Below are 26722 nucleotides of genomic sequence, written 5' to 3' on the forward strand. Positions count from 1 at the left end.
TTTTCTCATTTCTAAGACAGAGATCCTACCTCCTGCCACAGATAGTAATCACAGCCAGAACCAGTCAAGGGCTTACCTTATACCAAGCTGGGTACCGAGAGCTTCTGTGGGCTGTCTTGTTTAATCCCCCCACAACCCATGAGGCAGTCCTATTACTATCTGGATTATATTATACAGGTAAGTAAACCCAGGGCAGAAAAGTTATGTACTTGCCCGGGGAGACAAGGTCATTAGATGGTGGAGCCAGAAATCATACTAAGGCCTGCCTCTCTCTAGGGGCTCAGGTTCTTACTGTTGGGTTAACACTGAGGTGTAGTGCTCATCAAATGCTAGGATTTGTGTTTTCTTTGACTTATCACTCACTTAATAAATTACAGCCTAAACTTTGTCCTGAAACTTAAAGAGGATATAACCCAGACCTGCTCCTTGGGGTTTTCACAGACTCAGTTCATGTGTACTCCATCAACTCCTTTTCCAAGTGGAGATACTAACCAGCTTCCCCCCTTCCTTTTCTTGATGACCCTGAAGGATTTGCTTAAAAAAAAAAAGGGAGGTGGGGGTGAGGAGTGTGTCTTCCTGCTCTTGTTTTATCCCCTCTGCCAGATCAATTTATTTCCTCTTTCCTGCCCTTTAAAAATTCCTAATGCTAGAATTAGTGGAGGGTGTGAGGGCCAGCAGGGCCCTTTAAGAGAGCCCAAGGCATGTCCCCTTGGGGTTCTGGGGTGCCTGAGCTTTCCAGGACTCAAGGCTGGAGGCCCCTCACTCCTTCCAAACTGGCTTCTGTTCTCTTCTGTGCTGGAGGACTGGCCCTTAACAGAGTTAGGATACAAGTCTCTGCTTCTTGTATTCATTTCTGCCACACAGTGGCCAGGACCACAGCCACAGAACTAGTTGGTGCTGAAGGTCTTTACACCAATCGAAAAGACGACCTTGGCCAAGGAGGTCAAATTAGGAAATGGAGATCCCATCCCCTCTTTGCACAATGAACACAATTCCCGCTGAAAGCAGCAATGTTGGTCATCGCATTTGCTCCAGCCCCTCTCTGCAAACCTTAGCAGGGAGCTGTGCTCAACCCCCAAGTTCAGGATGTCAGCACGCATATGCATAGCAAGGCAGCACGGGCTGCTGGGAAGAACACGGCCCTTGGGGCCCAGTAGGCCTGCCTCTCTTCCTGGCTCTGAAAACTCAGGGGAGTCTGCCTCCCACCTCTGCTTGTTAAGGAGTGGATGATGGTGCCTCCCCTGCAGGGTCCACTGGGACTAGAGGTGTGAAATCACCAGGACTTGCAGTGCTGGGCACAGAGCAGGTGCCTAATAAATGGTTATTTCGTGTCCTGCCCCCAACGGGAACAAATCAACAATAAGCCCTATGTCGGACCGTGTGTCCTTAGTCGCAGGTGTGTCCTTTGTGCATGGTTGAGCGCATCCTAAGCAAGGACAATGAACACACCTGGGCCAGGATGGGGCGCCATGTCAATGCCAAAACCAGGAGGGAAGGGGCTCACTAGGAACAAAGTTTGCAAACTCGTGCCTGGGGCCTGGCATGTCATCTGCCTCGTTTTGTCACATCTGATTATTGTAGAGAAGCATAAATCTTGGGTTTTATGTGAAAAACAACTGCTTAACGACTTCTTTTTTTTTTTTTCTTTTTAACGTTGGACGGGCTCCCCAGCATAGGCCGGACGACGTACATCTCACTGCCCACAGTGGCCTTTGGGCCACGAGAGGACTACCTCTGAAGCATCTTCTCTTCCTCACACTCCTCCTTGGCCCTTTCTCAGGTTCCCTGAAATGGCAAAACCCTCACGGCTGGCTCCTGGTGGCTGCGAGGAGGAGGTTCTGCTGCTGGGAGCTGGTGGGCTGGCATTTCGAGCCCCATGCACCTCTCCCCTCCTCATCGTGGGCATCTTCTCTCTTCCCAGGAATCACCGGCCCCGTGTGTGTGTAGACTCCCAGGGAGAGAGGCATATGAATTACTCGGTTCATGCCCTACGGACATCCAGAAACAGGACGCCCTTTCTTCCTTTTCTTCAACATGACAGCTATCAGAAAGTAATCAGGTCCTGGGCAGGACATTCCTCCACATGTAGATGGTGCTACAGGAAGGGACCTGGGAGGGGAGGGTGGTGGTGGGGGAGAGGGTCCTGCTGGGAGGCCAGTTTGGGACTCAGCTCCTGGAACCCACCACACAGGTTGTCTGTAGCTCTCTGAACTCATATGAAGATCAGCTTTGGGCCTTTAAAATAATTTTGCCCCTGATGGTGGGTGTGGCCCAGCCGCTTCAGATTCCAGTTTAGAACACAGCACCCCCCACCCCCCCCAAGGGCACCTCCACGGGGACCTGGGCCTTCTCTGACACCGCAGCCAGGCAGGTCTCCCTGGCCTATGATCTCAGGGAGAGGCCCTGGCCTAGGGGTGATGGGATACAGTGCCCCCTTGCAGGGTTGACTCCCCAACCAGCTGAACCCACTCACCCAGGCAGCCTGATTCCCAAATCCAGACCTTGGTGGACACCAGGACCTGGCTGTTGTTCTGGGTTCCCGAGCCTAGGAATCCCCAGAAAAATCCATTTTTTTCTTTCAGCTCTGAATCAATGAGAAAACTGAAAGGAAACCTAAACCTTAATTGAATTTCTACTTGTCCCCACTGTCCCCACCACCCCTAATCCAGATTGGATTTGACACTTTTTTCCTCCCTACTCTCATGGAATTTTAAAGTGCCAAAGTAAGTTGGCCCAGGAAATGCAATAACGATGGCAAAATAGATCCTCAGCGTTGTAGGAAGAGGCATTCTCCACGTGGGGGGAGAGGTTCTGGTCTGTGAAAGGGCAAGGTGCTCTATAACAAGATTTGTCTATATCCAACATGGGAGCAAATCCCAGTAGCCCCGGAGAGTTGGCAGATCGTTTTTAAATCAAAAGTGACAGGGTTTAAATCAAAAGTTTAAGTCAGCTCTTTTACCCAACAGAAAGATATTGCCCTTCCATGAATTAGATCACCTGCAGGTGAATTTGGAGAGTCTAAGTGAGGTGTGGAAATTGGATGGGTCACCAAATGTTTCAGTTAAGAGACCAAGGCCTGCTTCTTGCAAATGACATGCATGTTTTAGTTGCTCCTGCTATGCCTAAGGTTGAGACAGAGTAGGATAAATCAAGCGAGCCCTGACTTTTCACTGTCTTTTTTTTTTTTTCAAAGACCCATGGGGAATTTCTCCAGGATTCGTTGGCCCCATGGCTCCCTTTCTGAAGACAGACCCAGCTGTGAATTTTACAACGAGCTCTGTGAACCCGCACCTGCTTCTACAGGTCAGGGAGGGTGCTCGGAGAAGGCGGCAGGTAGGGATTCTCCACGGGAGGGGGGGGGTCTCAGCAGCAGTGGTGCTGACATGTCAGGCAGGATGCTTTTTGTGTGGGGATGTGTCCTGTGCACTGTAGGATGCTTAGCAGTGCCCTGGGCCCCCACCCACTACAAGCCAGCAGCATCCTCTAGTTGCAGCCACCCACCCCCGACATCTCCAACATCGCCTGCCTCCCCTGCAGAGAACCTCAACTCCAGGGAAACCTGGCTCCTGGGATGTGAGTCTCAGGGACTTCATTTCTAAGGAGTTAGAGAGAGTCTGAACAAAGGAGTGTTGCCTGGTGGTTAGGAGCCCAGGCCTGGAGTTGGATGGATCATAACTGAGAACAACTCTAAGGAGAGCACATAGGAAATGTTCAGTCACCACCATTCTCTACAATGGACATTTCTATACAGAGGGGGAGGTGAGTGTAGTTGCCATGGGAACCGGAGGGGGGCGTCAGAAAAGAATCCTTGGAAAAGACAAGTCTGAGTGGACCCAGTATATCCTAGCTTGGGCCCTTGCCTTTGAGGCACCTACTTGGCAGGACCAGCCAGGACCCCGAATGTGCTCACTTCGGTTCTTCAGCAGGCTGTAGTAATGACATGTCTCTGCCCTCCAGGTGTGACTGCTGTGATCCTCACAATGACCCTCCTGATTACTGTCCTGGGAGCTGTGATCATAGGTCTGATTTTAAGGATGCAGAGTGGAAAATTGCAAAAGCAAAATAAAGACATTTGGTGGCAAATCAATTATGATGACATCACCGTTCTGCCCCAGAACAAGGTGAGGCCACACCTAGCCCAGACAGCCATTTTCTGCTCACTGCTAGTGATTTCCAGAAGGGAACTCATCTAGGAGTTTCTGAAAGCTGAGGCTGAGTTATTTATAACGTGGGTGCTTAACAGAGTCTTAAGACCCGCGTTCTGCTTCTGGGCCTCCCATTTCTTCTTGGTGAATATCTTTGGGGGACCTCATTTCTAGGCATCAGTTTTTCAATACTTTAAAATGATCAGATGGTCCCAAAGGTTCCCTTCAGCTCTATTACCCTGTGGGCATAAGAACCCATACATCCTGTTCAGACATTAAAGTTGTCTCCTGAGCAGCATTTAGTTATTTTCAAAACCACATTAACTCCTTGATCTACTGATGACAAAGACAGTTAAGATTCTTTTCCTCGATACACACAAGTTAGACATCGACTGCAGGCCAAACATAGTGCAAGGCATGGCGACATACCGCAAATGATGTCTTCTGAGGAAGGCAAGCACTCTGAGAGACGTCTGTCTACCTGGTAAGACAGAAGCCCCGCAAACGAGAGTACATGTTTCAGCATCGTGAAGGCTTCAGAAAGGAGGTGACATTTGGGAAGAGCGGTTTGCTAGTGGGGAGCAGGAGAGAAGTAACACAGGGTGTGCTAAGATGTGGGGCACTCAAGACGGGGAGGCTTGGCACACATTTAATAAGCATAACGCTATTTGATAAGTATATAACATTTACATAATTTCAAAAAATACTACTATGACCATCTCTTATGACTTAGCATATTTTCGCTTGGAATGCTGAAGTGTCTTTTCTTTCTTTCCTTTTTTTCTTTTTCTCTGTTTTTGTTATTAATATTAAACAGTGCAATCTTTGCAAGTGTATACTGATTATTCTGGAACATTTATTGCCCTACTGGAAACGTTAGTGAGAAATGTTTTTTAGAGTAGAAAGATAGACTTGGGTTTCTGTAGTTTAAGAAGAACTCTTTGTTCCTGGAGGGAAGGAGAGGAAGTGGGGCTCAATTTTACCTTTATCTCAATTTATTAAAAACCTACAAGTGCAATGAACTTTATTTTAAAGATCAGTCAGTTTAGACGTTCAGATAGTACTTGCTCGGGAGTACATGCTACTCAAGATATTAAGAGAATAATAAGAATCTATGTACTTGAGCAGATGTATGAAACTTAAATGGTTCAAAGCAAAAGAAAAGTGTTCTAGAATGTTGTTGCTTGTCAAAAAAAAAAAAAAAAAAAAAAGCACCAAGGTAGACCAAAGTATACAGGTTTGTTCTAACAGACATTTAGGTTGACTTTAAAGATGAGGAATACATTATTGTCAAGATCAAACATTTCTCTCATGTTATGTATCTATCATTCCTGTTATATAGGCTTTATTTTCAAAATTGTCATTGTGGTAGTCGTTTCTTTTTATTGGTATCCTTATATGTACTATTCATTCAATAAGTGAGTTAGGACTTTCAAAAAAAAGGTGACTTGGAGATACCAAAGTCAAGGAGGCTCCAACATGTGAAGACCAGATTGGGATTCATTAGCAAGTCATTTTCAAATGTCCCTGGGGATTCTGGGGCTCACTGGTCTGGCCGGGGGTGAACAATAGATTGAAGGTGGAGGTGTGACAGAGAAGAATCCTGAGCCTCCTTCCCTCTTCAACCAAAGCAACTCTGCTTTGTCCTACCTGGTTTCTGCATTAGGTTTCCAGGTAAGACTCTCCTTGAAAAACAAGGTTCCTCTGTGTTAAACGCATTCTTTAGGTCTTGGGGAGACACTGGGGGTATGAAATAGAGCGGTCATGTGGTTAGATGCTCATTTAGAAAGAGGACTCTGGCATCAAGTAACACATCTAGGTAAGTGCCAGAGCCAGAACTTGAATTTGGGCAGTCTGACCCCAGAGCCTGAGCCGTGACACTGTCTGTGGTGGTATGGACACAAGAGGGACGTGTCGCAGGGAAGCACTCACACTTTGGGTCAGAGGATCAGGATTTGAATCCCGACTCTCCCGTGTATTAACTGTGTGACCTTGGCACTCATTTTCTTCACCTGTAAATGGTACAGTCTCTTCAGTACTTGGTCATGCTACTGAGAACAATGGAATTGCTTCCTGTCTTACAGCCATCTCAGAGAGGCACACCTGTGTCGAGAGGGGACAAGAGTCATTCTTCTGGTATGATGGTTTCTGGGGACGCCAGTTCCTTTGTCAAGAGCCAGCAGAGGGAAGAGCTCTTTTATGCCCCAGTAGGGCTTTACCAGGTACTCCTGAGGGCAAAGTGGCTGCCTGTAGGTCCTAGTGTGTGTCTCTGTTCCATTCTCTACATGTCCTTTCTGTCTGGCAGGGTATTGTGAATAGAGGGACACTCCAGGTAAAAGCCAGGGTAGTCCTATAACTCCAGACTTGTGCTTCTCAAACTTGAACTTCTAAAGGAGCCGTAACGGTCGGGGTGTGGGAGAGAGGCTAAGAAAGGCAGGCAGGGATTATGCTTCAAGCTTCAGCAACTGCCAGTCCTTCTAGCACAGCAACAACATTACCCACAACGGATTCCTCAGTGCAGAATAGCAAGGATGCAGTAATCCATGCTCTAGGACGACAGTGTCCAATAAGGTACCCATTCACCACATGAGGCTAAATAAATTTAAATTAATTAAAATTATATAAAATTTAAAATTAGTTCCCCAGCACCCTAATGTTTCATAGTCTTCACTCCTTTAGAAGTTCAAGTCCCCTGGGTGAAAAATATGTGAAGAAAGAAAACCCCTATATTTATTCTTTGAAATGGAAATCCTGGAGAGTAGGGGCAAAAGCTCCAAGCAAGGGGAGACTTGTTCTTTGCCCTAAACTGGATTTAGCAAAGATTGGAGCCAAAGCTTTCCTTATGCAACTGAACTTATTTTTCTAAATATTTACTTGGGTTTTCCAACTACAAAAAACCATCCTGGATATCATCCCTCATCAAACGCTAAGGACCTTTATGAGTACAAAACTATTTTTTCTGAAAAATTTTATTTCTTTATTTAACAGAAAGAGAGAGGAAGAGCCTAAGCAGTGAGAGTAGCAGAGGGAGAGGGAGAAGCAGGGTCTCTACTGAGCAGAGAGCCCAATGTGGGGCTCCATCCCAGGACCCTGGGATCATGACCTGAGCCGAAGGCAGATGCTTAACCGACTGAGCCACGCAGGTGCCCCCAAAAAACTGTATATTATGGTCAAGTAGCAATTTAGAGATGGCGGCCAACAATCCACAGCATATCCGTATTGGTTAAGCCCCCTGAAATGTTTGTCCTCCTTTCCCTCAAACACCATCACTGGGGTCCCCACCTCTGTGGCCCATACGATGGTGTCCAAACCCTTTAACACAGGCTTAAGGCTCTCTACCCAACCTACTTTCAGAAAAATTGTTTCTCCTGGCTTAAATCCTGTACTCACCCAATGGGTCTTGCTGCTTAGACCATGTGTGTTTTGCCCTCAGACAATGCCATGCCTGCTGCCCCTGCCCCACTCCATCTGGTACCTTCTTGTCCTTCGGGGTTCAACTTAAGCATTACTTCTTCCAAGGACCCTCTCCTCCATCCCGCAGGGGTCCCTGCATCCATGGAACTCCCATCACAGTCCGGAGTCTTTTGCAATTAACCCCATACTAAAAGTGGCAGATCTTGGTTGACATTTAAATCACATGGAGGCTTACCTTCTCTTGTGTCCAGATTCTCTCTCTCCTTCTATGCCAATTTTTCCAGGTTGTCCTGTGATTTGTGGTGAGTGATGGACTCTCTAAAAGCAAACTCAATAGTAATGACAACCAAGAAGATAGGCTACTGACTGAAAGCTTGATCTGTGCCCAGCTTTGAGTTAACAGTGTTACATATTTTAACTGACTGAACCCTCATAAAAACCCTATAAGATGGGTTTTATTTTTAATCTCCATGGTACAGATGAAGAAATGGGAGCCTGGAGAAGCGAAATCCCTTATTCAAGATTATGTAAGCAGTAAGTAGTAGAAATAGGCTTGAACCAGGTATCTGATTCCAGACTTACACTTAAGACCTCAGCTCACTATTCCTCTGAATGAAAATGAGATATTACTGTATAATAGAAACAGAGCACCCTTAGAGGCAGATGGTCAAATTCTGGCTGTATTACCTACCAGTGTGTGACCTTGGACAAGTCACTTAAACTCAGTGATCTCATCTGGAAACAGGCTAAACATACCCACCTCGCAGGACTGTGTCGTCTGGTAAATGAGATCTCATGTGTTGAGCAACTAGCTGAGTGCCTACAGCTGCCCTAGGGCTGATGTGGGAGCTTGATGGTCCCTTTCGTAGATGGGTTTCTTGCCGGTTTTCCTGCTTCCCTTCCTAGTCTTTTCTGAGTGGAGCTTTTTCTGGATCATCTAGATTAAGAATATTCCACTTTGTCTCTGGTTCCAGGGAAACCATGTGGCCATCTGCTATGTTGGTGACCAAGCTAAAGCCTGGGTCAGGAAACCATCTGTGCTGCAGGAAATCCGGCTGGTAAGGCGCCTGCCCTTGGAAGAGAGAAAGTAATGATGTTCTCTGGCTCTCTGCTGCCAGCTCCTGGTTCTCATCTGGAAATGCCCCAGGCCACAGGATCAATGGTGGGAAGCTGCTTCCCTTACCTTGGCCCACTACCCCATCCCCTGACAGCCGAGACATTAGGCTTCAGATCCTTTAGCCTGACCCAAGCACCTGAAATCTGGGACCCCTTCCAGCCTTGCTCTTTCTCCTTAATTTTTCTGGTCTTAATTCTACCTCTCCATCCTCTGTGTCTCCATCCTCTCTGCTGCTCACCTCCCTCGAACCTGGTCCTTGGATAGAGTCAGATTCATGGAGTCTGATTTCTTGCTCGAGATCTGTGACCTGGCATGCCCCTCCCCCCACTGGCATCGACAGCCAAGAACGTCAGGAAGAGGGGCCAGGTTTATGGTTTTAGGTTAGACTTTGATCATTCCTCTAGTTTATTGGCTAGAGGAAGGCTGCCTGGATATACCTCCCAGCTCTGCCACTAAGAAGTTGTATGATCTTCAACACATTGTTTTACTGTTTGAGCATCAGTTTCCTCATCTGTGAAATGGGAGCAGTCATAGTTCTTTTCTCACCTTTTCTCTGTGTGAGAATTAGCTGCATGTATGTCAAGCATGTAGCAGAGCTCCCGGCACAGGAGACATACTGTAATCATCAGCTACTATTATTATTTTCCTGTGTATGAATTAAGGCATGAAAACATTGTCCCTTTCTTTGGTATTTGCACAGAACCACCCAACATCTGCATTGTCACCCAGTATTGCAAGAAAGGGAGTCTTAAGGCAAACAAACTAGTACATCTTACCTAGGGTTTGATTAGTAGCAGCTAATAAAGAACCTTATCGATGTTTTGCCCTTCATCCAAGAACAGTTCCTCTCGGGTCTAATCAAAAGACCTGAATTATCTCGTTGGGCCACCGGCAGGGGATATGATTAGCAGTGGAATTGCCAACAGTCTGGTTTCCTTTGCTTTGGGTGGAAATTGTCTGAGCCTGTTAGCATCTCTTAAGACATTATAATCACTTCCAAATTATGTTTCTGGACTCATCCTACCCATGGTATGTGACCATCAGCTTTATGTTAGGAACAAGGAAGTATTTAAAAGACTCCAGACCAGGTAACTTTGTCAACATTGAATCGGGTTATGATATCTCCTGGGAAATTTCCAGTACTGGCTGTCGAGTACTCTGCCTCGGGGTGTAGTAGTTCTGGTCGAAATCATCCAATGTGTTAGAATCAAATCCATTCAACATGCGAAGCTCCCTGTGCTTCCAGTGGAGCCACTGGTAGTAATTCGAATAACTGTTTTTTCAGAATGTTTCGAGAAACTCAGATAAGGAGATGGATTGGATGTTCAAACTCTCCTTTGCTTATGACATACTCCATGTAAGTGTCATGTAAATCTCATTTAAAGAACAAATACCAGTGTTTTTGAGTTGTTCTGTGTCTTGGGTTAAACTGAACTGTAATCTTTCCTGAAAATTCTCTCTTCCTCAGATCTCCTCAAACAAAATGATTCCACTTCGAAAATTCACCGCTTCAATCAGATTTCCCATTCTTTTCTCCCTCCCTGATTCCAAGTAAATAGTGAGAAGTATTTTACACTAGAGTTGAAAGGGGTGCTGGGCTTATCCAATCAGGAAGAAGCAAGATATTTACATTTCAGGCTGCAACTTTTTACCCCAAAGAAAAGCTAATTACTAGACCATGAAGCAAGCTGGGGAGGAGGGTTCTTAACACCCCTTCCTTCTGCCTAGTTTTTGATTCCTCTCCCCAGAAAACAGCCACAAATCTGTCGAGCTAAGAGGTGGGCTGGGGATGCAGACCTGGGAAGATGTATAAGCAGGCAGGGTCTTTACTTTGGGCAAAGAGGGCTGTGGTGTCCGCAAAAAAAGATTAATAATAACAGTAGTAGTAGTAGTAGCTAAAATATATTTAGTGCTTATTTTTGCCCACTTTCTATCACTTTGTGTATATTAACTTATTTAATTCTCACAACGAAATATAAGGTAGAGCTATCATTCTATCCACTTTACAGATGGAAGGTGAGTCGTAGGGCCATGTCAGTGTGGACCAGCCTCCTGAGGCTGTCCTCCTTGCCCTCGGCTACAACCCAGCTGCTCTTTGTAAGCTCGCTGTGCCTGCTTTCGCCATCAGAGGGGACCACTCCAATGACGTGAGAGTGGGTCTTAGGGAGGAAGTCCCTCAGTCTGACACACGGGCAGCAGGGCAGGGCTGGTCATCATCTGTCAATCAACAGCCCATTCATCAACCAACAGACTCCTCTGGGCAAAACCTGGCCTGGGTGTTGGGAGGGACACAGGGTGAGACATACAGTAGAGGGCTGGTGGCTCTTGGAGTGACTTTGGTAAGTCACTTCCCCTCACTGGAGGGGAAGCTTCCATGTGGGTTTAAGAGAAGAGGCTGGTCTGATTGATATCAAAGAACTTTCTTTTTTTCTCTAGGATCTAATTGCTCTTTACTTCTGAGAAGTTGTCTTACTTGTGAAACTTCGGTATCTTAGGCTTTAGTGGGAAACCAGCATATTGTCATTACCAAGAAAGGCAGACAATGGAAGCCTCCCATAACAGATCCTCACAGACGACCCTGGGCCACTACTGTTTGTTAGTATTTCAGGAAGACTTCACTGAACATCTCTTAAGGGTTTGCCTTACTCTAGGCACTTTCATAGGAGGACAAGGACTTGTTTTTAATCTCTGAATGGATTAAAATCTAGCTACAGAAAAAAAAAGTCAGGAAATGTACGTGTAAAATTAAGTGGTGGAACGGTTAAAATTAGGAGGCTCTGATGTGGCATCCTCTCCTACCCTGGGCTCCTCCTTCCTTCCCTTCACCCCCTTTCCCTTCCCTGCTCACCAAGCCCAGGGAAGTACTCTAGACTCTGGGGATCTGTCTCCTGCTGCTGACATCATATATATTGCCTCTGAAGAGAAACTAGTGAGTGCTCCCCAGGTAAGGTATGGAAAACAAATAGATTTAGCTTTTTCAGTTGGCATTTGGTTTTCAAGAGGTATTAACCCAAAAGTTTCCCTGAAGAAGCACTGGGGTGGACGAGAATGGCACTCTGAAGGGCAAGTCTCCCTGGTGGTCTTCAGTCGCTCTGGGTCACTGAGTCTGCCCGCTGTTCCATGCCAGGGAAACCAGACAGCCTGACACCTTGCTTTAGAAGGATTGTGGTCTTCTGAAATGGAGTGTGTACATGATGGGACAGTATAAGGAAGTCAGAGTGAGTTAGGTCAAGGCACATTTAGGCCCTTTAAGACCAATTTCTCTGCCAGCATTCCTTCAAAGGGGACAAATAGTAACAAAAATTCACTATAGCTTCTCAGAGCTTCCCCACTGGTGACTTTGACATGAACCCAAGCATTGGCCATACTCTGTGGGTCAGATTGCACTTCTGGCCATCCCATATCAATCATAAGAACAATTCCTCTCCGGATGTCTATTTGACCAGAACATTCTCTATACCAGGTACCAGAGAGATTCTGAGACGCCACAGACTTTTTAAGTCAACAAACGTATGTTGATTGAGCGCCTGATTTGTCTCAGACCCAATTCTGAGCATGGAGGGCACAGAGAAATAGGCTCATTGTCCTCTCCCTAAAGAGTTCAACCCAGTGGGGCCAGCCTGGGAAGGAGCTTTGGAAATTGTAATATTCTTCTTGAGTTAGGGATGGGCCTTCATTTCTTAGTAAGAGAAGTCTTGATGGATTAAGAGGAAGAGGGCAGTTTGGCATAGAAGTTGCTTAGGGGTTTGAACCCTGACTCTCTACTACTGGCCAGGTGAACTTAACTACCCTGAGCCTCAGTCTCCCTATGTATCAACTAAAGAAAACAGCAGTACCCACCTAATAGAGTTGTTTCGAGAAGTAAGTATACTCAGCACCACGCCCGCCCCCATAACAGGCACCAGTAAATATTCATTGTTAGTAGGAGCAGTACTATTACTATTACCACAGATTACTAGTACTAACTAGTACTACAAACTTGTACATTTAAAAAGTTTCATTCCCATGGGGCTCCTGGGTGGCTCAGTCAGTTAAGTGTCTGACTCTTGATTTTGGCTCAGGTCATGATCTCAGGGTTGTGGGATTGAGCCCCCACTGGGCTCCGTGCTGGGTGTGAAGTCCGCTTCAGATTCTCTCTCTCTCCCTCTTCCCTCTGCCCCCCCCCACTCACGCACACATGTGCTCTCTCTCTTTCAAATAAGTAAATAAATCCCGTAAAGAAATTTCATTCCCCCAACAACCCTCTGGGATAAGTCAGCACTGTCCAAACCATAGCAGCTGCATGGGACTATTGGCCAGTGGCAATGTGGCGAGCTCAAATTGAGGGGTGCTCTAAGTGTGAAATTCACACAAGATCCAAAGACTTGGAAAGAAAAAACAACCAGAATTTAAAGTATCTCATTATTTTTATGTTGATTACATGTCAAAATAAGATTTTTTAATACACTGGGTTAAATAAAATATGTCATTAAAGTTAATTTCCCCTATTTAACTGAAAAATTGAAAATTATACCTGTGGCTCATATTGTGTTTCTCTTGGACAGTACTCTTAATAATTAGCAATTAACTCCACTATGAATTCTTTCTTCCTCCCTCCCTTCCTTTCTTTCTTTCTTTCTTTCTTTCTTTCTTTCTTTCTTTCTTTCTTTCTTTCTTTCTTTCTTTCTTTCTTTTTTTAGAGAGGGGGAGGCACAGAGAGAAAAGGAGAGAGAGAGAATCTTAAAGCAGTTTCCACGCCCAGGGGGTACTGGATCTCATGATCCTGAGATCATGACCTATTTGGTCTGTGACAATATATATGAAATCATACGTTTCCACCAAGGTAGGAGAAAAAAAAAAAAACCCCAAACCTGAAGAGATGGGTTTTATAACCCTTTGGAGAGGGTTATATTCCTAAACTTTTAACCATCCCTAAACATATTGTTTATGTTGTAATGGAATGAATGCTGTTAATAAATCTGGATATCAGGGGTAATCAGTGGTGCCTGAATAAAGGATCTCCTGCCTGCGTTGGGCCTGGCGCTAGCAGGGCAGAAAGAGTTGTGAGCATCAGGGGCAGTCCTATTGCACAGGGAGGTCGCCACGAAATGAGAGAGAATTCCGGATTGGAGACAGGTCGGCCCAGATTTCAAGCCCAGAGGCTTGTTGGAGCCTCATTAGAGAGTTCCAGAGGTAGCCCCAGCCAGGCCCCTCCAGTTTTGGACCCCCTCCCTGGGGGTAGAGTCCATTCAGGGCCTCCTCACATTCCCCCTTGCTGGAACACTGAGTGCCACCATGGCCTCCTGCTACCCCACCTGTGGGTGACTTCACCTCCCTCCACAGCTTGGGACACATTTGAATCTGGGCTGTTCCTGTATCACGGTGTGAGGAGAATGGGTGTACTTTGATCCACCCTCCTCCTCCTCCTGTACAATCAGTCACCAGGGGACCAGAAACAGTGAGATCTAATGATTTAGAAGCGGCTGTGCTTTTGAAGGCACCCCAACCTGGGTTTATATTCTGCCTTCACTCTTTGGGAGCAATTTAAAACTGTGCGTTTCCTCATCGGGAGACAGAGAATGAGAACATTAACCTGTCTTCCAGAAAGACAGGATGTGATCCTACGTATGAAGAGAGCAGAGTGCATAGTACAAAGTGCTCAGAGAAAGGTTTGTTGCTATTTATTTGTTCATCAGCGATCCAGATCTCGGGATGAATTTTCATGGACCCTTGTGGCTTCAGTGCAATGCTCAATCACGCCTTTTCTTTGCCCTTCGGAGCTTTCCTTCGTCAGCCACGGGGCATTTGTGCAGTGGGTCAAGGGCGGGGACGTGGGGAGGGCACTGCAGCCCTCCCAGTCCTGCCCCACCACAGGCCAGCGCTGTGACCTGGCGCAGGTGAAATTCGTCATTTCTCCCTTTTCTTCTTTCCTTATTTGTAAGATGAGGTTGACGATAATACCACCTGCGTCTACAGGGTCACTAGGGGAATTACATGAGTTGGTTTAAGTAAGGAACTTAGGTTGATACCACATACCACATACCACATAACTTAAAACAGAAAAAGATCCAGTAAGACCCTCGAAAGAGACATGGTCATGTTCGCTCTTGCTCCGGAACCTCTGGGGTGAGGCAGGTGGGAGGAGGCCCGCGCTCCTCAGGCTGATGCAGGTGCAATGGCCCCATGACAGCCCCATGCCCGTGACGTCCTGAGGCTGCTGCCTTCCTACAATCTCCCACGCTGAGTATTCTGCAAATGGCTCGGAGACTCAGATCAAAGATATAGAGAGCCTTTATGTCTGTACTCTAAGTCCAAGAAGCTGGAAATGTTGAATAAATAGTACGGAAATGTCTTATGGTGAAGCCATCAAGGAAGGTAAGAAAATAAAGACCCCAGGATCGCCCACAGTGGGGCCCCCCTGGCTCCCTGCACTCCTGTGGTTACTTCTGGAATGCAATCAGCCCTGTCCCCCTCGCCTTCATATCACTGCTGCTAGCCTGCCCTGGGACATCGCAGAGATATGTCAACATCCATCCATCTGATCCTGCTTCAAATGTGACAGCTCTCATTTTCAAATTTATCTCTTCTGTCTCTGTCTTCCTCCAATAATTGTTGGTCTTTCTTTGAGCCCTACCTGCCTATGGAAAGATCTGTGCACTCTGCTCCCATCTCCCTGCCAAATGAGCATGCTCTCTGCCTTGGTGACTCACCCTGAGCTTGGTCTTCCCGTTGGCACTCTATCCCCCATTCTTTCCAATTAGTATATGTGCGGCCGAAGCGAGGCCTCTATCCCCCATTCTGATCCCTCTCTTGCTTTGGGTTCCTTAGCATCAGGCTTGGCTTGTACTGCACATGATCTGTAGCTAATACAGGCTCTTGTGTTCGGGTCTAAGCATTGGCTTTTTCTTTCTAAGCTCCCCAGGTGGCTTTAATGGGCAGCCAGGGTGTGGAACAACAGAGGAGGACAGGTGTTCTCAGGCTATGTGCACAAGAATCTCCTAGGGAGGGATCAGGTTAAAATGCACAGTCTGATTCAGTACATCTGGACCAGGCCTAAGACTCTGCATTTCTGCCAAGCTCCCAGGTGATGTTGGTGCTGCTGGTCCCTAGGCCATCTTTCAAGTAGTGGGGATCTAGGCAGGCCCATCTCAGAGGTGGTCTAATTGAGGCCCCGTGAGATGAAGTGCCTTGTTTGAAGAGACTGAGTGGTCAAGTGGAGGTGTGAATGCACATCTTCTGATTCTAATGTTCTTTCTGGGCCTCTTCATAAATAATGGTAGTTTATTACTGCATAATAATAATAGATATAAACCCTTAAGAACACAGTGGATGACATGAGAATTTTTCAGCATTCCTCATTTTATCGCCTTTCCCTTGCAACGTGCTCAAACAGGACCCTGAAGTGGATATAACAGAATGTAATATTCTATTATTATAGAATCATTATATGCAGGTAGGAGTAGAGTATAATTCCTAACACGTAGGTAATAATAGTCTTAATTACATAGTGTTGTTTCCATATTGTTTATATATTTATCATATTTATACACATTTTCCTGATAATTTATGGTGAGGATTTACTTTGTGTCATGCCTTATGTCTGGTGTCTCACAAACATTATGTGGTGTACCCTCCACAGCCACCCTAGGAGCTAGGGATTATTGTCACCTGTTTTGATGAGAAAAATGAGGCTTACGGGGTAAAGTAACTTGCTCTCTGCTAAGTGTTAGAGCTGGGATTTCAATTAAGGAGTCTGATCACTCCCTCAGATTCTATTTTATTTAGCTTATTTGTTTTAGGCTAGCCTTGCCTTCCTGGCTCCACACCAGGGGGCCAGAAATAGTCTTCCCCTACTTGGGTAACCCTACCCAGGTTGACTCATGGGAAAGGGGCTCTGTTAGTGGCTCTGGAACCAAATGAACCTAGAGATGGGTGCGTCCCCCTCCCCTGGGTCTGTGTTTCTGTCCATCTGTTTCTGTTTCTTCCAGCAGGGTCCATTGACACTCTAATTCATTTGCTTATTTTCACTCTTTCAGGGCATGCTGTTCCTCCGCCGGAGCCCCCTGGGGTCCCATGGCAACCTGAAGCCTTCCAACTGCTCGGTGGACAGCCGGGTGCAGGTGAAGCTGACGGGCTTTGGGCTGTGGGAGCTCAAGTATGGCCGGACCTACAGAACGTACAGCGGGGGACCGACAGACCACTCGGGTAACCACTGGTAGATATTGCACCCACTAGCTACCAGCAGAGTAGTCACAGGGCGCCTGCCCCGCCCCCTCTGCCACCTGAAGCTCACTGGCACAGGGACCCGTCGGGGGCCTGCCTCTGGAGTTGACTGTGTGTGGCTGTTCTATTCACCGGAGGGAGCGAGAGAAAAATAGCCTCCAGGGTGGTGAGTCTGTGGGGTGATGTCCGAGTTAGGAGGCTAGCTCTCACCCTGGCGGAGCTGGGCAGCCCCAAGCAAATCACTGCCCTTCTCTTTAGGCCTCGGCATCCCACTGCATCATGATCCTGTGTCCTCAGAGCGCATCACCTGCAGGCACTTAAAAGACGATGAGTTCCATCCTCTCAGTGCTCCAGTATCACTTGAGAAGCTTTAAAACAATACCCAGGTGGCCAGATCCCACCCCAGATCAACTGAATCAGAATATCTGAAGATGGAATTCCGGGCTTGGGCATCTGTGTGGTTTTTAAAAGCTTTCTAATGATTCTCGTGCACATCTCAAGACGAGACCATCTGCCTGGAGGCCAAACCCCCTTTGCACATGCGCAAACGGAGGCTCGGAGTCTTCTTACTCCTCCGCGGTTAACTGAGCACTCTTGAGTCTCCCCTCGCGCGTGTCCCAGGGCCCTGGGCACCCCTCCCTGGAGCAGCACCTTACCGCAGCCTGGCTGTGCGCACGTGGGGGAGTTTCTGTAACGTGGGACAGCATGATGCCTTACAGAAGAAGACAAAGGGGGAAATTCTGAACACCTGCTAGTAGCCACCCTATTTCCCCATCCCCCAATGTGTGTGTGTGTGTGTGTGTGTGTGTGTGTGTGTGTGTGTGTATAGCGATTGTAGCCTACAATGAAATAAAACTATAAACCTCACAGCAAGTGATAAATGTAGGTTATACAAAATGTCCAGAATAAAGAGATCTGTAAAGACAGAATGCAGGTTGGTGGTTGCCCGGGGCCGGGGGCAGGAGGACCGGGGAGAAGCTGTTTAATGGCAACAGGATTTTACTTTGAGGCCATGGACATGTTTTGGAACTTCTTTTTGGGTGGTTGGTTGTACAATACTGCGAATGTACTACATGCCACTGAATTGTTCGCTCTCATGGTTAATTTTATGTTCTCCGAATCGTACCTCAATAAATTAGTTTTTAAAATCTAGACAAGACAGAAAGGGGAAAGAATAATGAAGAACTCTACTAACCACACAGTCAGGTGTTAGGCACAGTTAACACGTGAGTGTGCGTCCTTCCTGATTGTTTTCTCTGCATCCGTGTACCCACGGCTCCCTGTTTGCCCTTTTAAGTCGGGCACTGTTGGGAAGATTTCTCAGGGCCTGGATACTTTTAATCCTTCTGTGCTTCCCTGAGAAAGAGTGGTGGCTTTTCCCTTTCTGCCTGCCCATTTCCCACCACAGGCTTCCCTCACCACATCGTTGCTTTGCAGAGTTCTACTGGACAGCCCCTGAGCTGTTGCGGCTCCAGAGGCGCCCTAGTCGGGCACCCCAAAGGGAGATGTTTACAGCTTTGCCATCCTGATGACGGAGCTGATCCACAACCAGGACCACAGGCCTTTTGAGGACCTCCACGAGGCGCCAGATGGTAAAGCTGAAAGAGCCTCTTTGGCAGGCTTTGGTTGTGTGGGCTAGCTTTCAAATGCTTGTTTTTTAATTCAGTGTTTATTAATTTATGATTTATTCCATTGTTTTTTCTTTTTAAAGTTTATGTTCTTTTTTAAATTAAAAAACTAGTTGCAGTTTGCTTATAAAAACAATCCAGGAACTCGGGATTACGCACTTTATTCTATGATAGCAGTCAGGGAGATCTTGTTGGAAAACGATTTAGGTCACATCACTTCTGTTCACAGCATCCTCCCCTGGCTTCCCATTTAGGGAATGAAAGCTAAGCCCTAACAGTGGCCTGCAAGACCACCAAAGCCCTTCCACCTGGCCTTGGGGACCTTCTCTATTAGTGTCCTATGGTTGCCATAATAAGTTAACCACAAATCTGCTAGCTTTAAGTGACAGAAATTTATTTTCTTACAGTTCTAGAAGGCAGAAGTCCAAAATCAAGGTTCAGCACGGCCGTGCTCCCTCTAGGAGCTTTAGGGAAGATCTGTTCTTTGCCTTATCTAGTTTTTGGTGGCTGCCCGGGGCTTCATGGGCTTGTGGCCAAATTGCTCCAATCTCTGCCTTCACCTTAACATTGCTTCCTCCTCTGTACACTTCTCCTCCGTCTGTATCTTATAAGGGCACTTGTCGTTGGATTAGAGCCCACCTGGGATTCTGAAATGATCCCCTCAACCCAAGATACTTAATTATATCTGCAAAGACTTTTTCTTCAAATAAGGTCACATTCACAGGTTCTGGGGATTAGGACATGGACGTATCTCGTTGGGGACCACCATTCAGCTCAGTACACCTTCCTAATTCCATTCCGCATGGTTTGCCCCTTTCAGTCATGCTGGCCACCTTATGTGCCTCCCTCATGCCAGACACATTCCTACCCCAGAGCCTTTGCACACACTGCTCCTTCTGTTTGGGTATCTCTCATCTCATATTTGTAGATACAAATTTGCTTTATTCTTTCTTAAGGACTACAGAATTTTTCATTGTAAGGATATGCCATGTATTATTGATTAATACACATCCTGGTTATTTTCCATTTCTTGCTATTATAGTTGCTGCAGTGAGTAGCCTTGTATCTTTGTGGACATAAAATTGAAGAGATAAATATATTTTAAGTATATTTAATTTTTTTTAATAAGTGCTGCCCAGTTGTCTGTATAGGATATGTTCAGGCTTATTTTTTGCTGAGTTGTCTCTTAACACACATCGCGTCATGGAATTAAGGGCAGAAGTGGTGGGAGATAAAGCAAAATTTGATCCAGATTGATAAAAAAAAAAAGTATAGGAGGCGTAACCCCCAGCACTGTTACTTTCCAGGTTAGCCATACACTGGAATTACCTGGGAATTTAAAAACTGCTACTACCTGGGTCTCAGCCTAGGAGATTCTGATGCCATATGCCACCATCTGGGCATCAGGGTTTGCGGGTGATTCCAGTGTGCAGCCCATGTTGAGACCTGCTGTCTCGAGTGAGCCCAGGGAAGTGTTTATGTGTCAGTTTCTAAGTTTCTCCCTTGATTTATTTTCTGTACCACTTTGCCTATCATTTCTAGCCCATTCCCAGGGGCCAGCCTCAAGTCTCATCTTTACATCATCATGCATTCCCTGGAGACTTTTTTCAAGTCAGGAGCCTTTCTGAATGTATGTAGTTGCTTTAAAAGCGGATTCCTGGGGCACCTGGGTGGCTCAGCCTGTTGAGCGTCTGCCGTCGGCTCAGGTCATGATCCCAGGACCCTGGGATTGAGTCCCACATCCAGCTCCCTGCTCAGCAGGGAGTCTGCTTGTCTTTTTCTCTCTGCCCCTCCCCGCCAGCTCAGGCTCTCTCTCCCTTGCTCTCTCTCACAAAAACAAACAAATTAATTAATTAATTTAAACAAAATCTTTAAAAAATAAAAATAAAGAGATTAGATTCCCCCAAAAAAATACATAAATAAAATAAAATAAAATAAAAATAAAAGTGGATTCCAGTTTCTACTCTATGGTCAGGTGAAATAGAGGGTGGACTAATCCCGAAAGGTTCACCCTAAATCCAAGTGCAACTGACTTTGGAACCAAGAAGCTACATAGATCTTCCTAGACTGAGCCCAGGAAGGAGCCCATCTGTACTTGCCAGGCTCAGCTGCCATGGGATTGCACCAATTGGGGTGGAGGTGGGGGGCGGAGGTGGCAGTGGGGATGGGCAGACTGTATACAGTTGGTATGTTTGCCCTTCACTGTAGTCCTTTGCTCACAGAGTTAAATGAGAGCTAGCCATATGGGACTATGTACATACAGGACTGCAACCAGGAAAAGTACAAGGTGCACCTAATTTATGGACAAACACGCTTCTTCCATTAACTCCTCATACTTCCCTACAAATAATCCTGGTGCTGGGAACTGGATAGATATCAAGTCTATGCACACACTAGACCAGTGCTTTTCACATGTTAGTGGGTGTCAGAATTACCTGGAGGGCTTGTTAAAACACGGAATTACTGGGTCCTGCCCTCAGGGTCTCTGACTCAGGAGGTCTGGGGCAAGGCCTGAGAATTTACGTTTTTATCAAGTTCCCAGATGATGTTGAAGATCCACAGTTTGAGAGGCACTGGCCTAGTGAACCCTGGACCAGCGGCATCAGCATTCCCTGGGTACTTGTTAGAAATGCAAAATTTCAGGCCCAACCCCAGGCCTTTGGAATTGGAAACTGTGGGGGTGGGCCCAGAATCTGTGTTTTAAAAGCCCACCATCCCCCATCCTGATGCACACCAAAGAAGAACAGTTACAATAGAGTAACCATGGATGGCTGATGATTAAAGAACAGCTGCACATTACCAGCTCATGACATGTGTACTCTGAGGGGCAGACCCACAATTTGAATTTGAACCCATACGGTAGTTGTGTTTGTTTTTTTTAAATGTATTTTCTTTCAGATTATTTTTAGGCATGAAAAATGTGCACTTAAACTCAAGTATGTACATTTACAAAAACAAGATAATATTTTACACAGTTTTAGAACTTGTATTGTTATTATTAAGTAAAGGCCATACCTTGTTCAGATTTCCTTGGGTTTTTTGGTTTGTTTTTTGTTTTTTTGTTTGTTTTGTTTGTTCATTTTTTAAGAGGAGAAGAAAGGGCAGAGGGAGAAGGAGAGAGAGAATCTTAAGCAGGCTCTACACCCGGTGTGGAGCCTGACACGGGGCTCAATCTCATGACCCTAAGATCATGACCTGAGCCAAAATCAAGAATTGGATGTTCAACCAACTGAGCCACACAGGTGCTTCCAGATTTCCTTAGTTTTTAACCCAGTGTCCTTTCTTACCCCAGCATCCCATCCAGGACACCCCACTGCAGTTAGCCATCATGTCTACTCCATGCTCCTTAGGAATGTTTCTCAGAGACTATCCTTCATTTTTATGACATAGTGCTGGCCAGTTATTTTGTAGAATGTTTCTCATTTGGGATTTGTCTGATTACTTTTTTCATCATGACTAGACTGGGCTTCTCCTTCTTAGGAGGAAGGCCACAGAGGTAAATTGTCATGTTCGTCCCATCATGTCAAGGGTACATAAACCCTGGTTCTTTTTTTTTTTTTTAAGATTTTATTTGTTTATTTGACAGAGAGAGACACAGTGAGAGCGGGAACACAAGCAGGGGTGAGTGGGAGAGGGAGAAGCAGGCCTCCCGCTGAGCAGGGAGCCCAATGCGGGGCTCGATCCCAGGACCCTGGGATCGTGACCTGAGTGGAAGGCAGACACTTAACGACTGAGCCACCCAGGCGCCCCAAACCCTGGTTCTTTTAACTGGAGAATGATATTGGAAACCAAGACCTAGCTGCTGGGTGTGCTCGTTGCTGCTGGGGTGCTGTGGCATCCTGCCCCTCCCAGGGGCATGTGCACACACACATTTCCATATCTGTATCTATACCAAGCTAAACATGAGTTCATACTGACATTTCCAACATCATTACCACATGGTTCATTTATTCTAGTCTCCCTATCACTTATCCAAACCTCCCTTTCCAACAGTGAGATCCTGGCTCCCACCATTTGCCATCCATTTATTTACGTACCCAATCGCCTCCTAGGTCTGTGGTACTTTCAGAGTTCTTATTCCGTCCCCTCGTGAGAAGCAGTGGTGCCCACGAGAATACAGTGATTGTGAATGGGTCCTTTTGTTTAGTCTTAATGGTCTCAAGTCATTCTTTAGTCATGGTCTGCCCCTATCCTGGGATTGTCCCGTATCCTAACAGATGTTAAGAATTTGTGTTTTTTGAGGTTTACTCTCCGTGCTGTAAAGTTCTGTGGGTTTTAGCAAATACACAGTATCATGTACCCACCTCTATAGCCTTTTCTGGAATGTCATATAAACAGAACCACACAGTGTAGGGCCTTTTCAGACTACCTTTTTTTACTTAGTAATATGCGCTTAAGATTTGTTCATGTTGGGTGCCTGGGTGGCTCAGTCAGTTAAGCATCTGCCTTTGGCTCAGGTCATGATCACAGGGTCCTGGGATCGAGCCCCACATAGGGCTCCCTGCTCAGCGGGGAGTCTGCTTCTCCCCCTGCCCCTCTCCCCACTCATGATCTCTCTCTCACACTCTCTCTCTCAAATAAAAAAATAAATAAATAAAAATTCATGGTGTTACACCCATAGTATTTTTATACCAAAACATGTATACATTGTTCTCAAATTATTATTTCCTCTACAAAACCTGGATAAGCAGAATGTTTAATAAATGTCAGTAGAAGTCAATGCAGAAGTGAAAGAAAGTAGGTTTACAAAGTTGGACATGGAGGCAGCACGTGGTGGTAACATTTATTACTTGCTAAAATAACTTTTATGGGACATTGTATATGGAATACAAATTGTATAAGGTGCACTTTGGGGATTTCCAACCCCAAATTCTTATACACTCCTGAAGTCACATAGACATATATATGCTTTACTTCAAGAAAAGTTCTATTAGGAAAAAAAAACAACTTAATCTAAAAACAGATTCATTAGAAGGTGCTTATATGTTTTACAGTAGGATTCTTCATTTTCCAGGAGGTTCCAGAGTATTTCTCATAAAATATTCAGATTTCTCCAACATTCCAATCTGCCTAATTTATTTAAAAACTCAATTTACAAATTGAAGAGCACATATGTTTGAAGTGTCCTGAATGGCCCAAAGTTTTCAGACATTTGGCTGTCTACATCCCACATGAATTTCAGAAATCATCAGCCGAATCAAAGACCCCATGGCATCAGTTCCATTTCAATCTTCCCTGTCAGAGGAGAAGGGCAATGAGGAGAAGGCCTGTTGGGATGAATCTCCAGAGAAAAGGCCCACTTTCTCGTCCATCAAAAAAATTTTATGAGAAGCCAGTTCCAAAGGGTGAGTGAGATGTGGAACATTTTCTTCTGATCATTTAACCATTAGAATTTTGAAACAATATGGCTGTGACTGCTCCTGTGTGGCTCACTCCGTTCATTCATTCATTCCTCCACTCACTCATTCATTCACCCATTCCTTCATTCATTCATCATCCACCCACTCAGTGCCTTCCACATGCAAAGTACCCTACTGCATGCTGATTAGAGTGATAAATTCTCCCTTTTTTTTGAAATGACACAAAAATGTATCAGACATCAGCACTTCCATTGTCCTCCTTTGTCCATTCCAGATATCACTAATCAACCAAGCTCTCTTTCCCAGGGAATTTCGACATGGCCCCAGACGTTTTCTGAACCAGCATTCCAAGGGTCATGACTCATCAGTTGGGGTTGGGCAATGAGATAAAAAACTATTCACCAACCTTAGAGTAAGTCTTTAACTTAAATTATTCGTGACTCCCAAGCAATTTCCTCAATAGTAGCTTGCTTCATATTAGGATAATTGTGTCATCTTTTGGCACATTGAGCATATGCAGGCATGGCCATGTTAGAAGTAGCTTGATTTGATAGAAGGGCCCTGGGCTGGGAGTCTGGCATCTACTCCTAACTTGGCCATTCTGCTGTGTATTCTTAACACAACAGCCCTGTATTCTGCATTTTCCACATCAAAATTGTTTTAAATGGTATGTCTCAGGCCAAATGACTTTTACTCAGAAAATCTGCTCTCCTATGTTAAGGCAAGTCTACTTCCTATGTGAGCCTCAGTTTCCTCATCCGAAAAATGGGGAATTGAAACGATTTTTCTGAAGAGGCTTCTAAAACAAGAGCCTATAGGATCTTGAAGTGCCCCTATATCTGTCATCTGAAAAGAAAACAGCTGGTGTTATCCAGAAAAAAAAAAAAACTGTCCTGAAATCTGTATTTCTGACTGACCATGACAATGATCTGGAGCATGTTGGGAAGTGGGGGAAGGCCAATTTGTTGAGTGCCTGCTGAGTGCCAGACACAGATTGAGACATTGTACCCATTATCTCCCTGAACCCTCCCTGAACCCTCACAACAGCCCTGGGAAGTATGTGTTATTATCCTCATTTTCCAGAGGAAGAAGCTGAGGCTCAGGGAGATGAAGGGTGCAGGTCAAGGTCATAGAGCTGGTAGAAGGCCGCGTGACCTCATTGCCATGGTCATTTCACTGCTGTCCACGGGCAGCCCTGAAGTAGGGTACCTGAAGGGCAAGACATGTTTTCTTATCTTGGAATGTATAGCTGGAAGTTGTGCTCCACTGTGGCCCTAAATTTCTTGGGAAAAAGTGTTAATGTGGGGGTTCTTTTAAAGCCACATGAACATCTTAGACAGTATGGTGAGCAAGCTGGAGGTGTATGCCAATCACCTGGAGGACGTGGTGGAAGAGAGGACCAACCAGCTGATGGCAGAGAAGAGGAAGGTGGATAGGCTTCTGTCCACAATGCTGCCAAGGTATTCCAGAGCACGGGGTGGGGGTGGAGCTTTTCAAAGTTCCGGGAAAAAATAGCATCACTATCTAAAAGGCTCCACATAGAGAGAATATTTTTCTTGTTCCTTTAATAAGAGGAAGTCAGGTTCTTCTAAAACAAGTGAAGCATTTTGCAGGCAACTTGGTACAGCCTGTAAAAGGAGATAGGGGCAAAGGACTAGAGAATGTCTTACAGTAAAGATTATGGCTGCGGCAACAGGAGAGCGACCACTAGATGGAGCTCTGGTTGCATGAGTCTGATTAATTGCTAGCTCCCCAGTATTTGAGATCGTGCTCCAAAACCTTTCTTTGCACAATATGATATGCGCTCATGACTTCAGTTTCAAAACTCGCCTCATTTTTGGCTGTAATTGCATCTGTACTCTCTTTAAACACTTGGCAGGAGCATCTGCTATTAAAATTCCAGCACCCTTCCTGTGTGTCTTGACAAAGAGGTGGGGTCGGGGATTTGAAGGTGTTAACGTGAGATTGGCGGATTAAAGCAAAAATATTGATTTGTGGATTGGTGGCTGCTTACTTTTCCTCCCACATCTGTAGGTTGAATCTTTACCATCAAACTCTATAACCAACGGGGAAAAATGAGATGCCCTCAGGGAGAAAATCCTTATTGTAAAGGCATTTCTGTAACCTGCTCCCCCCTCCTCCAATTTATACCCACCAATGAAAGTATCTCTTTAGAGAAAATGCAGGCGGAGAAATGGGAGTCAAAAGAATCCCTGTAGATGATGGAATTTTTGTTAACCAAAAACCTAATCCACTGAAGCAAAAGGAACTATAAGGATGACTCTGCAGGGGTTTGTAGGAGACAAAATGAGTAAGAGTCTGTTCAAAACCGATCCCTATTCTCTGGTTTCAGCTTCATTGGAGAACAGCTCATAGCTGGAAGGTCCGTGGAACCGGAACATTTTGAGTCCGTGACAATCTTTTTCTCTGACATTGTTGGATTCACAAAACTGTGTTCTCTCAGCTCCGCCTTACAAGTTGTGAAGCTCCTTAATGACCTGTACAGTTTATTTGATCACATCATTAAGACATATGATGTGTCTAAGGTGAGACACTTGGCTTCTGGGCTGTGAGGGGACACGCTCTCCTTGTCGGTTGACTCCAGGGCAGGAGTGAGGGTGGACCCAGCCCTAGCTGTCAGCCAGGGAAAGGCTCTATTTCAGGCTGGCAGTCTGTCTCTGCATGGCAGAAACTCAATATTTTATTCCCGTTTTCTTGGAAAAGGGCTTGATTAATCACAGATGCATGTGCTTGTCAAGATTCACCAGTTGCTCCTTGTTTCCTTCCATTATTTTATCTCTCAGTAAACACATTTCTAAAGAGGCATTGACCTCCTACTGACTAATCCTCCAGCTT

General features: G+C 45.6%; 1 protein-coding gene across 1 annotated transcript in view; it reads left to right on the top strand.

Annotated features, from left to right (window-relative positions):
* The window catches only part of LOC112830900 (guanylate cyclase 2G-like), a 47820-nt gene that overhangs the window by 13790 nt on the left and 7308 nt on the right, over positions 1-26722 (top strand). Inside the window, 12 exon segments of the mRNA XM_025881088.1 lie at positions 1781-1854; positions 3958-4121; positions 6230-6367; positions 8534-8646; positions 9339-9429; positions 9962-10033; positions 16692-16860; positions 18316-18348; positions 18351-18470; positions 23689-23851; positions 25186-25326; positions 26220-26412. Of these exon segments, the coding sequence (XP_025736873.1) occupies positions 1781-1854; positions 3958-4121; positions 6230-6367; positions 8534-8646; positions 9339-9429; positions 9962-10033; positions 16692-16860; positions 18316-18348; positions 18351-18470; positions 23689-23851; positions 25186-25326; positions 26220-26412 (1471 nt within the window).

Source organism: Callorhinus ursinus, unplaced genomic scaffold (assembly GCF_003265705.2).
Source record: "Callorhinus ursinus isolate GAN/ISIS: 27379988/994484 unplaced genomic scaffold, GSC_fseal_2.0 scaffold20, whole genome shotgun sequence".
In the NCBI taxonomy this organism is placed as follows: Eukaryota; Metazoa; Chordata; class Mammalia; order Carnivora; family Otariidae; genus Callorhinus; species Callorhinus ursinus.